Consider the following 15,121-nt stretch of genomic DNA (forward strand, 5'->3'; position numbering starts at 1 on the left):
ATTAATGCTGTAAAAATATATTGTTAATTGTTTGTTAAATGTCTAATGCATTAATGTTAATGAATGGAACCTTATGGTAAAGTGTTAACAAATTGTTCTAGAAGTGTTTACTGAGATTTTTTTTTATGACAATTGATTCAATTTAACACAAATTTTGACACCAATTTCTGACATTGCTGGTTGTTGTGTAATCATTGACCCTACAGTCACACATTTGGGTTGGACATCTTTTATTTTCATATTGCCAAAGCTGTACAGGTTCTATAAATATTTTTTAAATGCTTCAATATTTACATCCACCGCCTTTATTTTTCCTTTCCCTCTTGTTCTAAATATGCAGACTAAACTGAAAACTCAGATAAACATATGTGCAACGGTCACTCTCTTACACTTTCAAACTATAGACCTGATTCACTGTCTAACTCAAAAAAAAAAAAATTGACATTTGAAGACTTGGACCGTGGGAATTCAGTTTTGTGCTATTAACATCTCTGAACCAATAAGAGTGGGCTTTTCAAGTTCATTTACAGTCTGCATATAATAACTGAATTTAACGTAGACGCAAAACAACAGGTTCTGTTGTGTGTACATTCTTACGTGCAAATTAAAAATGTGAGCAAAACATAAAAGGACGTTAAAATATGTAAATGACAGCTGTTTTTCCCATCTAGTTGTCATTAAGGGAGATGATCCAAATCAATGTGCACCTCAATAAACAGACACTCTTTTGCCATCTTTCTGTTTCTAACACAAACAGACACAATCACACACACACACAAGCATGAATAGGACATTTTAAATAAGACATTTTGGAACAGACAACATCAGAAGCAGCAGGACACGAGACTTCAGTAAACTTTTCCATCATAAATTAACAATATCCAAATGCAGCCGCTTTCTAGATCAATAATGCCTTTTTTGATAGTGTCAAAAAAAAAGAACAACAAACAGAAAACATGCAATTGATGCCGGATCCACTGCATTACTCTGGTCTCATTACGAACACTGCAGGACAGTGAATAAACTCTGTAGAAATTACTGGACTTATTCTTAGGACCCACCAGTGAAAGTATTGCACATCTACAAACTTCAGTGTTAAACAATTTTGATGTTTTTCAACATTGCTTTAGAGATGTACAGTATTCCATTTTTCTTTTTGAATTAAAATGTTTTTGTTTCTTAAAGTGACATGCAATTTAACACAGCAGTTCACAGACAGGGAACTTTACAGCAGAACTAATACAGTAGTTTGAGCTTCACGTGGCAGAGCTAAAGAGATACACACCCCACATCCAGCAGGTGAAGGGCAAATGAGACATTTGCGAATGGAACAGCTGCGCCGTCATGGACGGTTAAGGCAAACTCCTCATACATGGCAGCGCTAGACTGCCAAGACTTTGTAACATTTCACCCACCACAGACAGAACAGACTGCAATTTACAGTACAACTTAGTACATAAGTATTATTTACAGCCTGTGGACTGATTTCAGAGGGGTTGGGGAGGAAGAGCGGGGCGAGTGTGATTGCCAACTCACAAGAGCTGTGCATGTGATCTCCATGCAAACAAATGCGTTCTTGCGATCTCCAATAGTGTTCTTGTCCTGGTTAGTGTCCATATTATGAGAACACCACCATTTTGGTGTTAAGGTTCACAGACGAGATGGAACATTATATCAGGCATGTGGATCAGATATTTATATGGTGAGGCGGTTTATTTCAGGACAAATGTGTAGAATATGCAAATACATCTACACCTGAGAATCAGTACAGGAGCAGAGGTCTTCAAAAGAAACTTGGACGGAGGGTCGGATTGCACAGAACAGGCATATTGCAGAGATTTCTGGAGCAGGCTGTAGTAACTGAAGGAGAGAAGTGTGCTCTACTAGCTTGGTAGTGGTCGAGGGGACAGCATCTTTGGCTTGCCGTCTGCCTCTTTCCCCTTGACTGCCGCCATGTAGGAGAAGAGACAGAGGACCGAGTAACAGATCTGATGTGCCTGACAGAGAGAAAAAAAAGTAAACAACACGTCATTGCAAGCAAACATCTATGCAAAAACTGTATTTTACAGTATTACGTAGAGGTCGACGATATATAGAGTTTTTGCTGATTAACTGGCGACTATATGCAAAATTGATTATCTGCAAACAACAATATCTTTTTCCATCTGTGGGCAGGGTTTTAGGGTACAATCGCTGCTTCTGGGTGTGAAATATAAACAATCACAATTGGCTGATTAATCGGTAATTAGCTTTCTTCCAACACCTCTTTCATCGTTGAATGTTTTGTAGAGCTGAACAGACACAGTACTGATTGATTACTTTTGTGTTTAAGTGTCTGAAAACCGATATGCATAACCAATTTGTATTTCTTGTTTTCTTTCTGCTTTTAGGTACAATAGCAATTTAAAGGTGTTGCAAGTCATTTTTTTCATGGAAAAGTATGCACAAAATGTTCCTACTCCCTTTAAGAAATGAATGAAATAAGTATCCTGAGATATCTAACTGGTCTATGTGACAACTGTACACTTTTTTAAATGTGTCCACAGAACATGGACATTGACGCTTTTCACCTGTCAATCATTTTACTCGTTCTCATAGAGTTGTATTTGAAGTGCATTATTGAGGCTATGATTCGTAATGTTTGTCAGTTGAGGGCGCTATTGTGCCACTGTTGAATTTGACATCCACAGGAACAAACCATGCTGCTCTTTGCTCTGTTTTGGTCTCAAAATTATCTTTGGAGGGCAGGGTTTTGGAATGAGGGAGCGTGGCTAATTCAACAGCTCAGTCACTTCAGAAACGCTAAAATCACTTACAGTAACTTCAATAATTTATCACTAACCTCTGAAGGTCAACATCTTTACAAAACTACCTGTAATATTGTGCACACAATTTCTACAAAGAATTAATTTCACTAGTTTTAGGTGCAAAGACCCTCACCTTAAAGGAATAGTTCACCCAAAATGAAAAATCTCTCATCGTTCATCATTTACTCTTCCTCATGATATTTCAAGTGTGTATGACTTTCTTTCTTCACCAGAACACATTTAAAGAAAAACAGAATTTTTTTTAAGCTCAGTATGTCCTAAAAATGCAAGTGAATGATGATCAGACCTTTGAAGATAAAAATTCACAGACAGTCAGCATAAACGTCATCCATTCAACTCTAGCTGTTAAATGAATGACTTCTAAAGTGATACGTTTGATTTTAGTGTGAAAAATATCAATATTTCAGTACATTTGGGGCCTGGGTAGCTCAGTGGTAAAGACGCTGACTATCACCCCTGGAGTTCGCTAGTTCGAATCCCAGGGTGTGCTGAGGGACTAAAGCCAGGTCTCCTAAAGCAACCAAATTGGCCAGGTAGCTAGGGAGGGTAGAGTCACATGGGGTAACTTCCTCATGATCGCTATAATGTGGTTTGTTCTCGGAGGGAAGCATGGCGAGTTGAGCGTGGATGCCGAGGTGGATGTCGTGAAGCCTCCACACACGCTATGTCTCTGTGGAACATTGGGAATTGGGAATGCCAAATTGGGAGAAAAAGGGGAACTTACCGGAAATGCTGGATTATAGTTAAAAAGTAGATAATTATTGATCTTTTCGCACCAAAGGCGATCATGTTGCTTTAGAAGACTGCTGGATTCGTATCAGTGACGTTTATGCTGATTCTGATTTTTGGAACTAAAGACAAATCTCCATTCACTTGCATTTTAAGGACCTTCTGAGCAGAAATAATATTTTATTTCTCTTCAAATGTGTTCTGGTGAAGACAGAAAGTCATTCACACCTGAAATATCATAAGGGTGAGTATATGATGAGAGAATTTTCATTTTTGGGTGAATTTATCCATTTAATTAATTTAAAGATTTAAAATATTTTTTTCAAATTTGATCAATAAACCCAATAGGAACCAATAAACCGATTAAGTGGAAAAGTGTAAATATTGCTTAAAATATCGGCCAAACGGATTACTGGTCTTTCTCTAGTATTTTGTATTGTATAAATACTGAACTCTTACCATAGGAGTCTTGTACTTATGGATCACCACTTCTTTAGTTTCAGGAACTGCAAACCCCAGTGCAAGACATAAAATAAAAAGTTAAATAGCAGTGGAATAACAAATGTAATAAAAAAAAGGGGGCAGGGCAAAGAGGGTAAAGCAACAAGAGAGAGAGAGAGAGAGAGAGAGAGAGAGCGAGAGAGAGAGACTGTACATACGGCTTATGGCAAATTAAGAATTTTTATATTCTCTGACTGGCCCCTGTCATCATGGACACGCAAACTTTAAAACAGAGCAAGAGATCAGTGGTCTGATTTCAAAAGTACCACTGACCAGTAAAACAAGCAATCTTGTAGCAGATAATGAGCATCCTCCCTGACTTACAACATGAATGAGAGAGTGTGAGAGAGAGAGAGAGAGAGAGAGAGAGAGCAGAGAGAGAGAGAGAGAAAGTGTGAAAGAGAATATCATTGCAAGTTGGAATAGAAAAGGAAATCCAGGGTTTTTCCATCACTTATGAGCATATTTGGAGAAGCAACATCGGAAATCAAGACAATGCAGTGTGCAGATGAGGTGTAGATGGCCATCAGTGGTGAAAGAGGGTGTATGAGAGATGATGACAGATGAGGACAGGTCATGGAGTAGAAGAAGAAAAGATAAAGGTGACAGCACTTTACCTGCTGGAGAATGAAGGTTTTCATAGCAGCAAAGATGAGGGGGCGGATTACAAAAAATAAGCACATAGACACAGCAGTAACCCAGTCTAAAGCTGATGACTACATTGTACATTTCATCAACTATAACTCCCTTCACAGTACCTTTCTACCCCAAAAGTAAAACAATGTCTATACCATTTAGATAATTTGCACACTATGTAGTCACGTTATTGAAGAACTCTATTCTGAATAATACAGCAAGAGTTTTAGTTGAACTATCACTTAAGCAGTTGTCTTGACAATTCCATCAAAGCAAAACTTGAAATTCCTTCACAGCCGACGAGTGTCATATGTCTCACCATAACAAAGACTTGATTTCATGTTGATTTTAAAATGAATAGGAGTTTGCAACCAGTTTTACTTCCATATTATGACATATTTCCGAGCGTAACAGGACATTCAATTGAAAATCCATATTGGGTCTGTTCCAAAACCTAGTGAGCATCATCCGGAAGCAGCAATTTCAGACAACACGATGACTGTTCCAAAAGTTGGTCTCTTGATTATGCTGCCTCTTAAGAGATCTCGTTTGGCCCAATTTTAATGGTGCACCAAGTTCTTGTTCATGTCATCTTAGACTTACACTGACACCTAGTGGCCTGGATGCAGCATCATTCAAACGCAATAATTTTCAGTTGCTGATGCCAATGTAAAAATTCACAACTCACAGTGAGCTATGATTACTTTAATCAATGAGTGAAAATGTCAAATATCAGGATGGATATTGAGATTAAGTGAGTAGTATTTGGTTGGTCATGTGAATCTAACATGGCATCCCCCATGTGCGGACCCTCCATGAAGAATAAAACAGCTTTTATAAGATACTGATTTGACTGGAGTCTTCATTTTAATGTGAGTGGTCATGATTTCCTACATATGTTTCAAAATTACAATTAATTTCTTAAGGAGAACAGCTTTTTTAACGAGGAAAAAATTACTGAGTGCACCTTTAAGGTAGCATCATATGTATCCTTCCTGGGGTAGGCGAACCCAGAATGCACCCTCATAAGCTCGGTGGAAAAATAAATCCAAGATGACGGATGAAGCGAGAGAAATTTAGATGATAAATATTGTTATAATCCATTCAATACTGAAAAGTATCGATAAATAACAGTTTAATGTGATACAAAACCGACTCTTTACCCAAAAAGCATGTGTGCCGTGTGTATTTATGCTCATTAGAGGATGGTGTCATTTCCCTCGCGTCACCTGTATTGAAATCAGTTGCGAGTCGAGTGTCCCATGTGCTGCGCACGAGGAGCGCTGTTTGAATGATGCGTGGAGCCGCTGCCAATCTAGAGCATTCCAAATCGCTCTTATGAGGCATCATTTCAACAAGGATGTTGCCATAGAAGACAGCTGCCTAAGTTCTGGAACAAACCCGTAGAGTGGGACTTCATTTCATCTATTAGGGAATTCATTGGATTTTGAAAAGGGGTCTCTACATGGCAGGTGTTTGAAGGGGAGGGGCATTAGTGACGTCAACCAAAAAAGATGTCAGAGGCAGAGCAAGTCACAACATTTTAATGAATACAATTTTTCCTTTTCTTTTGAAAGTTAGACCACATACACATACATTAAGTAAATTTGGATTTCATGTTAACTCAAACATGTGCATTAACCGAGCGACAGCTTAAACCACGGATATATTTCTGTCTAATAACTTTTGCTCCTGATAAAGCTCTAACAGCCCATCCGACCACCACATCCGACATGTTTCTATGACTGAGTTACTGCTGTGTCGCGTACAGGCCTAGAATTAAAATGGGGGTAATTACCAAACTCCTCCAGGACAAAGACTCCTTTCACTGTATTGCACTTTTTAATGTGACTCAGCTCTATGAAAACCTAAAAACAAACAAAAACAAACAAAAAACAACAGGACACACTGTTACCAACGCAATCACACACTTGTGGGAAAATAAAAATTATTGTTTTTGAAGAGATGACAATCTGGACAGTTAGTAACTGTAAACTAGGGAGAAACGAAGAAAGAACATGATAAGCAAGCTGTTGAAAAGCTATCAGAACTAAAATATGACTGCACAGTGACAGAAGTTTCCATGTTGAGAGGATTACATGGGCCAGTGATACAAATGGAGAGAGTGAGTTGTGACTGTTTGCAGTTACCGTTTCAACCCTAGAGCAGTAATATCAGTCTTCATATTATATAGAGTAACTTGAACTAATCAGTCAACATATCAAAAACTCAAGGATCACTCAAATCTCTGTATCTTACAATAGTTATCAAGTCAAGAGGAAAATAAGTTTGATGCTAAAATATTCTGAATGACAAAAGTGTTATAGAGGCACTAGAGACGTGCATAACAAAGGTATTTTTGAAGCACTAAAGACTTAAAATCACACTGTAACTGAGCAGCGAGTGTTATTCTGAATAGAGCTAATATGAACTTGAAAATGTGAATGAATCATGGCGCTGAGCACCCTACTCATCCACACTGTTCACTGAAAGGGCCCATGCAAGGACATCCATGGAAAATTCCTTCATCCAGGAAAAAAAAAAGACAAAAATACAAAAACACAGACCAAACAGAAAAGAAAGAGAGAGAAATAATACAAAAGACATGAAAAAATAAGCACACAAAATTGACATCTACCAGAAAAGATACATATTAAGAGAAAGAAAGGAAAGGAAAAGAACATGTTAAGCTAAAAAGCAAAGACTGCAGAGTTTGTGTGTACCTTCCGCTCCTTGCAGGGGGAGAGAGCATGGGAGAGAAATGATTTGGATTATTATTGGACAAAAAGAGCACAAAACACCCTGCGGTGCTACGAGCCCACGCCAATGGGATTAAACTACCACCATTGATTCCATCCAGAAATAACAAAGGTTTTGAAAAGTACATTAACTGTTAATATCTGCAATTGAAGTTTACGCTATTTTTCAAGCCTTTTTCAAGTTGTGATCCCACCCCATTACCCTCCATGCCTCCTCCACCAGCAATCAAGACCAGCTCCCTCACACATGCCTACAGCCAAAACAGAACAGTGCCAAAACCATTACAACACACTACACTACATAGACAATCAAAACATGATTTTTCAACACAAAAACGTCTTGTTTTTTGGTAGGTGCACTCTGAGCTTTCAATAGAGTGTTTACAACATTGCTCAACAGTGACATTTTACTTATTTGCCCTATTAAACGAGGCAAGAGCCAACCAATTTAGCACTATGATAGTGAAGTATGAAGTCATTACAACAACAGTCGATTAGAACAGCATTAAAAACTGAATTCAGAAATTTAATTTACATAGTTTCATAACATTACAGTCTCTTCCATTCTATCAGTACTCTGCAACAACATTCCTCCTTAAAGGGATAGTTCCCAAAAAAATTAAATTCTCTCATCATTCATTCACCATCATGCCGTCCCAGATGTGCATGACTTTTTCTTCTGCAGAACACAAACAAAGATTTTTAGAAGAATATCTCAGCTCTGTTGGTCCATACAATGCAAATGAATGGTGGCAAGAACTTTGAAGCTCCAAAATGCACATAAAAGTAATCCATATGACTCTAGTGGTTAAATACATAACTTCTGAAGTGATATGATTGGTATAAGTAAGTCTAAAAATATAAATATTTAAGTCATTTTTACTATAAATCTCTACTTTCACTTCCACTTCTTTTGTTTTTGGTGATTCACATTCTTCTTGCATATCGCCACCAACCGGACAGGGAAAATAATTTATTAAAAAATATTAATCTGTTTCTCACCCAAACGTATCATCTCGCTTCTGAAGACATGGATTTAAACATTGGAGTCTTATGGATTTTACTTTAATGATGCTTTTATGTGTATTTTGGAGCTTTAATGTTCTGGCCACAATTCACTTGCTATGAATGGACCTGCAGAGCTGAAATATTCTACTACAAATCTTTGTTTGTGCTCAGCAGAAGAAAGTCATACACATCTGGGATGACATGAGGGTGAGTAAATGATGATTTTTGGGTGAACTATCCCTTATAGTTGTATTACTTGAGCGAGTTTAATAATGCATGTTGGCATGCATTTGTTCCAATCAACAAGCAAACAAGCTGCTGTTCTTTAGACTCAGAGTCTGAGAACATCCGTTTCCCCCCACTATGAAATGACATGTATTAGGAGTCATTTACACATGACACATTTTTTGTGTTAATCTTCACTATTTGGAATTGTTTTTCTATGAAAACATGTGCTAGTTGTACGTCTTAGACCATTCCAGCATCTCATTGCTTTTTCATCATCTCGTGCCAGCATTTTAAGATGCAGAGTCTAAAACGTGTCACTTGCATTCTGTTCCATTGACTTGAGCTGTCTTGAATGTGGTTTGTGTGAACGTCCCCTCAGACGTAAATGTCTTTACATTTGTGCTTTATGTACAGCAAAGTAGAGTAACAGGAGTCCAATTATTGATCCATAAAATACCAGAAGAGGGGAATAAGACCACAGAAGGCTGTCATATGGTCTTCATAAACTAAAAGTAGCTTCTAAACAATCTTCAGTCTTATTAAGATCTATTACATGATTGTCTCCCAAAAGGACCAATTAAAAGCACATTTTATATATACTTGGGGTAGTATAAAGTTTAAGCTTGCTATGCTGATTATAAATTAGAAATATATTCTTCAAACCCAAAAATGCATTTTGTATATTAAGCCTACTTCTTAAATGTTTTACATTAACATCTTACCTCCGCCAAACCACAACAAACTGACATAATCACAGCAACACTCACATTGGGCGCCATGACCAATAACACTTCGCATTATCACAGACAGAAGGTGGAATGTTCTGGCATTTGACAAAGTAAATCTCTGCAAGTGATTATGCAACCCAAAAACAAACATCCAGCAAATAAAGCCAAACAACCACGACAACAGAAAGACAAAACAGCTATTCCTTTTTAGAATTTCCTCAGGAACAACACTTCTAGCACTTTTTAAGTTCCAAAATAAGTGTTTCATATTAAATATGAATTAGATTTGTTTTGTATATGATGTTCTTAGTACTTTGTCAGTTGTTCCAGAGAATTCTTAGAGGAAGAAAGGCACAAATAGAAAGAAAGAAGGAGAGGGAGGAGAAGAGGCATGGAGAGATGACGAGATGAATACAGAGCAGTCGAAGCAAGGAGAAATGTGGGGATTGGATGGATTGAGAATGAGAGTAAGGGTGGTGTTAAATTCTGGCAAGCACTTTGTTATGGTTACGCTCAAGGCAAGATCTCCTACCTGGCTATGCATGAATTTGAGGTTGATGCCTTCCAGTGTGACCTGAAGGAGACCACCCTCCCCAGTCTTCATATCCTGAACTGGAAACTCCCCTCCCAGTTCTGGACCTACACATATGGTAAAAAGCACACCCATGTGAGACTTAAAAGCCTTTCTCTGTCACCCTGAACCCACCAAGATTATATTTTAATGATTAAAAACTAGACATTGAAAAACAAAAGGAAATTGGTGAATTCAGGTAAATTGGGCCACTTCTTGAGATTGTGATAAAATGGGCCTGAATTCACTTTAAAAACACAAAAGACAAAGACACAACATTTACCTGGTTTGATACTTTGTTGTCGTGCAGCAGCACGCTCCATGCTGTCTTTGACACAATAGTAAAGTTCCCGACACTAACACATGCAGAAAAAAAGAAAGTGAAACAACTGATTCTCATGTATGCATTGACCATAACGAAACCATATAGGAGTGCAACAGGTGTTTGTTGAGAGTGTGGAACAGTTTATACGTATGTTACAGTGTGTCTTGATGCTGGTTTGCTATTTTTACCTTCTTGGTGTAGAACTTGTTAAGCTGTGTCTCCTGGCCGTTCCTCCTCCACAGACACAATACTTTTGTCTTGGGGCAGTAGGTCATATTTATGAGCTTCTCATACCACCAACGCTCATATACTGTGCCAATGTTACTGCGCAAGACGATGCAGTCATCACACACCTACACATGCAAGGATAAGGTTGAACAATAAATATTGGCAAAATATTTTCATTAAGACTAGTTCAACAGAACACACAAACAAAACCTGTACCTCCATGAAAAATATGTCTCCAGTGGTATCAGTCCCAGCATGAACAACAAACGTCTGCTTCTTAATGTGCCGGCTGCCGCTTGGCCTGATTGGAAGTTCCCGGCCACTCTGCACCAAAAACACAGAATCTGTTAAATCATTCACTATGTAGAGGGGGCCTGGGTAGCTCAGCGAGTATTGATGCTGACTACCACCCCTGTAGTCGTGAGTTCGAATCCAGGGTGTGCTGAGTGACTCCAACCAGGTCTCCTAAGCGACCAAATTGCCCGGTTAGAGTCACATGGGGTAACCACCTCTTGGTCGTGATAAGTGGTTCTCGCTCTCAATGGGGTGCGGGGTAAGTTGTGCGTGATCGGGGAGAGTAGCATGTGTGTCATGCACGACGAGCCACGTGATAAAATGTGCAGATTGACTCTCTCAGAAGCGGAGGCAACTGAGACTTGTCCTCCACCACCTACTAAGTAGTGGGAATTGGGCATTCCAAATTGGGAGAAAATCACTCACTCTGTGAACCTGCTATGTTTGGCTGAAAGGTGCTCCTCTCGGACTCTTGACCGTTTTATTTGTCAATGACTATGTTTCCATCCACTTTTTGTACTGCTCTGTTATAGACAAAGTGAAAATGTGTACCACATTTTTTGCAAAAATTGCAGTCTCCTGCTTGTTTCCATTCAAATGGCCTTTTACCAATAAAATGGTGTGAGTCATGACATCATTCTTATAAAAAAAAAAGTTTTGTACATATGTTTTGGTTTAGCACAAAACAAATCTGCCCTTTCCATACAGAATTTTGTGTAGATTTGTATCGCAAATTGTGTACCTTTCGCATCCCAGAAGTCCCCACATGTTTGTGAAATGGAGAGAGTATTGATAATATGTATTGAAATTGCTCAGTTTAATTTCACTTAATTTCAATAGTAGGAAATATCAGAAGATGGTGTCGAAATGGCTCGTCAGTATCTGGGATTATTAGAAGAAATTGAAATGAATACTTGGCAAAATTCAACAGAATTGGTGGAATTAGTGAGCCTGTAATCCTTATCCTATATTAAACTCCTGAATTAAAATATGTACAATCTGTTCACATTATGTAATTTTATTTGTCCCTGCAGAAAATATGTAGTGAAATGCAGGGCTGAGGTGTCCGAACAACACATAAAAAACTCAACACTCCTCTTCACTTTGCTCAATCACTTTTCTCACTTTTGATAACCAAAATAAATGCACTAATTTATTTTTCTTTTACTGTAAATAAACACTCAATGGCATGAAATGATTGAGAAATTATAATCCATTCACAACAGCCAGCATTATCGGCAGTTTTTTTTCAAGGAGATGTTGGAATTTACATTAAAACTCAGTCCAAATCCTCTAAAAAAACCCATCCAAACTTGGATGTGTGAATGAATTTCAGTGTCTTTATATAACATTTGTTAGAATATGATCCCATATAACTTAGTAATATATTACTTTATCTGTATCTGTACACTTATTATGATCCTTTTTCTTCATTTAAGCCAATTACTCCCTTCATATCCATTTTCTCTTATGTCTATTTTTATCTGTATATATATATACAGTATATATGAGTTTTTTTCCTCCCTTTTTTCTCCCCAATTTGGAATGCCCAATTCCCAATGCACTCCAAGTCCTCTTAGTGACTCGTCTCAATCCGGGTGGCGGAGGACGAATCTCAGTTGCCTCCGCGTCTGAGACCATCAATCCACGCATCTTATCACGTGGCTTGTTGAGCTCATTACCACAGAGACCTAGCGCATGTGGAGGCTTCATGCTATTCTCCAAGGCATCCACGCACAACTTGCCACACACCCCACATTATAACGACCACGAGGAGCTTACCCCATGTGACTCTACCCTCCCTAGCAACCGGGCTAACTTGGTTGCTCAGGAGACCTGGCTGAGTCACTCAGCACACCCTGGATTTGAACTCACGACCCTCTATGACACGGGATAAATATAAAATGGGGCTATTTTTTACCAGGCGTTTTGGTAAAAGGCATGTTTCCGGCTCGGGAACACACATTCCAAAAGTCTGAAAAAACTTCCATAAAGAAAAAGTAATGTGTCTTTTAAAGGAATGTAGAGTCTCCTCCAAGTGTTCCTCTCTGTTATGCTGTTTGTTTTTAGGACAAATGTGATGTAAATTCTGTCATGCAATGTAATGACATTACCTAAACTGAAAAATATTGTCAACACTAGTGAAATTGTATCGATAATTTGCATTTCCATCAGCTTTATTTTGATGCACTAAAATGTTTTTTGCAAAACATCCTTGGATGGAAACTTAGTTTGTGAGCTGATGGTAACCTAACAGGTTCTTACCAATTGCGCGAGGCGGTCCAGGACTTCATTGATATCCTGGCTGTGTGCGAGGCCAATGTGAGATTTCCCCATAAGACGCCGGACTTTCTTCCTGATGTCATTCTTATTGACCTAGACAAATAATAACCAGCGAGAAAGCTTCATGTTATAACAATTTAATCACTCAGCAGCAGTGACTGACTGAATGTCACATTTGATCTGCCCCTTGTAAAAATATCCTTTTCATTTATATAGAATAAATATGAGAATAAATACTGTATGTGTGTGTATACCTTCATCATAAGCATATAGGCGATCATGTTGTGCAGGAGAGTGGCCAGTAATCGGTCTTCATCTTCCTCCAGTCTCTTTCGGTCATGGTCTCCCAAAGACAGGTACCTTGGGAACCACAGTACAATCATACTTAATAAACTAACTCATAAAATTCACACTGGACTATGTATGAACAGTTTCAGTAAGTAGTTTGCATTTCATATCATTTCGTTGCATCAGATTCGGGTTCTGGACACATGCACACACAGACACACCAACTCACATAAATAACACACTAACCTGTCCATCATTTCTTGTGGTCCCTGATCCATCCCCATTCCTTCCCTTTCCAACATTACTGCATCCAGGAAGGCATCCTCCCAGAACTGCACCTGGTCCCACAGAGTAGAGCGCTCTTTGCCTGAACATAAACACATTTTTACTCAATACTTGATTGATTCATAACTTCAGTAAACCAGTATTTCAACTCAACTCAGCATGCCAGCAGACACTAATGTAAACTTTTTACTGAAAGGCTTGTTAAATGGCTTTACTAATACACCTCCCTACATGAACTAACACAAGCACCCTCACCAATTCCACAGCATGAGGCAAAACATAGAGCGTGCTACCAAACCTTAAGAAATTATTTTTAACACGGAGATAACACACGCCTCCATACAGCTGCTTATTGATTTAGCATTCACATTCTCTGAAGCAGGTTTGATCAATGATCAATTTCACACAAACATGTCTAATTAAAAAAAAATTGGCCTACAGTACCGAGTCCATATTGTTTGTGTTTTGCATAATTTTCTAATCAAACTTCAGATAGTTGCACTGGACTATAAATTCATGCAAATGGTGTCATGCACACATCAGTACATTAAAAATATATTTGTTTTCTTATTTCCATTTTCTCACATTTTATTAAAAAAACAAAAACAAAAAACAAATGCCCCATATATCACTTAGAGCATAGTATGTATGTGTGAGAACTAAGGCATGTCTAATACACACTCCAAAACACACACACACAAACACATGTCCCAAGGGTCGAAGGTCATAGTTCAGCCATACTCAAAGAAAAGGTTTCCATGGCAGCATCCTCCAGTTGGTCCCAAACCGAGCTCTTATCTCGTCCTTTGCAGCATTAAAATGGGGGAAAGAGCAAAAAAAGAGAGAGAGGGAGTAGAAAGAGGTCGCAGAGGAGAAGGCAATGAAAGTGTTAGGATGTTAGAAGCAAAAGCTGTATGCTGTCAGAAAACCACTCAGAAACTTCATCACTCAGATGCTGGTTAAAACACTGGCATATGTGAAGCTGAAGAGCAAACATCAAATTAACGGAGTTCATTTAACAAAGCTCCTGTTTTTGCCAAGAAGTAAAGCACGCCATATTTCAGTGAAGCAGAACAGGAGCTTTTAATGACTGCAAACGAGCATTATTACATTGGTTTACGACTGAGAGTTTGCTTGACAGAAATTATAATGATTCATTGCGTGAATTTTTATATGAATAAATTATGAAGTTTTACATGTAAAAGCTTAATTCAACATTAATATTAGACCTCTCTCACCTACATTAATGTTCAATAGGTCGACCGTTACGTTATTTGTTTGCACAGAACTTACTTGGTACTGAATGAAATGTAGTTTTAACTGAAGATCACGTGTCTGTTTATACATTATAGATGTTCATGATCTCAGCATTAGGGAAATGTAACTCATCTCTTGTTAATATGAAGCTGTAAAAGGTCTCTATTAAAATG

The 15,121-nt window shown here is 38.2% G+C and overlaps 1 protein-coding gene across 25 annotated transcripts in view; it reads right to left on the bottom strand.

The window, feature by feature from the left end:
• Window positions 1-220: 220 nt before the first annotated feature.
• The window catches only part of LOC127617366 (MAP kinase-activating death domain protein-like), an 81,054-nt gene continuing 66,153 nt past the window's right edge, over window positions 221-15,121 (bottom strand). For 9 of the 25 annotated variants that reach the window (XM_052091200.1, XM_052091047.1, XM_052090893.1 and 6 more), the window contains 10 exons: window positions 14,433-14,495; window positions 13,653-13,773; window positions 13,373-13,478; window positions 13,101-13,211; window positions 10,758-10,865; window positions 10,502-10,666; window positions 10,272-10,344; window positions 9,950-10,056; window positions 4,017-4,063; window positions 221-1,997 (listed from right to left, as the gene is read on the bottom strand). In XM_052091200.1, coding sequence (XP_051947160.1) covers window positions 4,040-4,063; window positions 9,950-10,056; window positions 10,272-10,344; window positions 10,502-10,666; window positions 10,758-10,865; window positions 13,101-13,211; window positions 13,373-13,478; window positions 13,653-13,773; window positions 14,433-14,495 — 878 coding nt within the window. In that variant the 3' untranslated portion in view covers window positions 221-1,997; window positions 4,017-4,039. Of the gene's footprint in view, window positions 1,998-4,016; window positions 4,064-6,492; window positions 6,563-9,949; window positions 10,057-10,271; window positions 10,345-10,501; window positions 10,667-10,757; window positions 10,866-13,100; window positions 13,212-13,372; window positions 13,479-13,652; window positions 13,774-14,432; window positions 14,496-15,121 lie in introns of all 25 variants that reach the window. The other 16 variants (XM_052090742.1, XM_052090356.1, XM_052090280.1 and 13 more) reach the window with 3 other exon arrangements.

Source organism: Xyrauchen texanus, chromosome 1 (genome assembly GCF_025860055.1).
Source record: "Xyrauchen texanus isolate HMW12.3.18 chromosome 1, RBS_HiC_50CHRs, whole genome shotgun sequence".
Classification (NCBI taxonomy): domain Eukaryota; kingdom Metazoa; phylum Chordata; class Actinopteri; order Cypriniformes; family Catostomidae; genus Xyrauchen; species Xyrauchen texanus.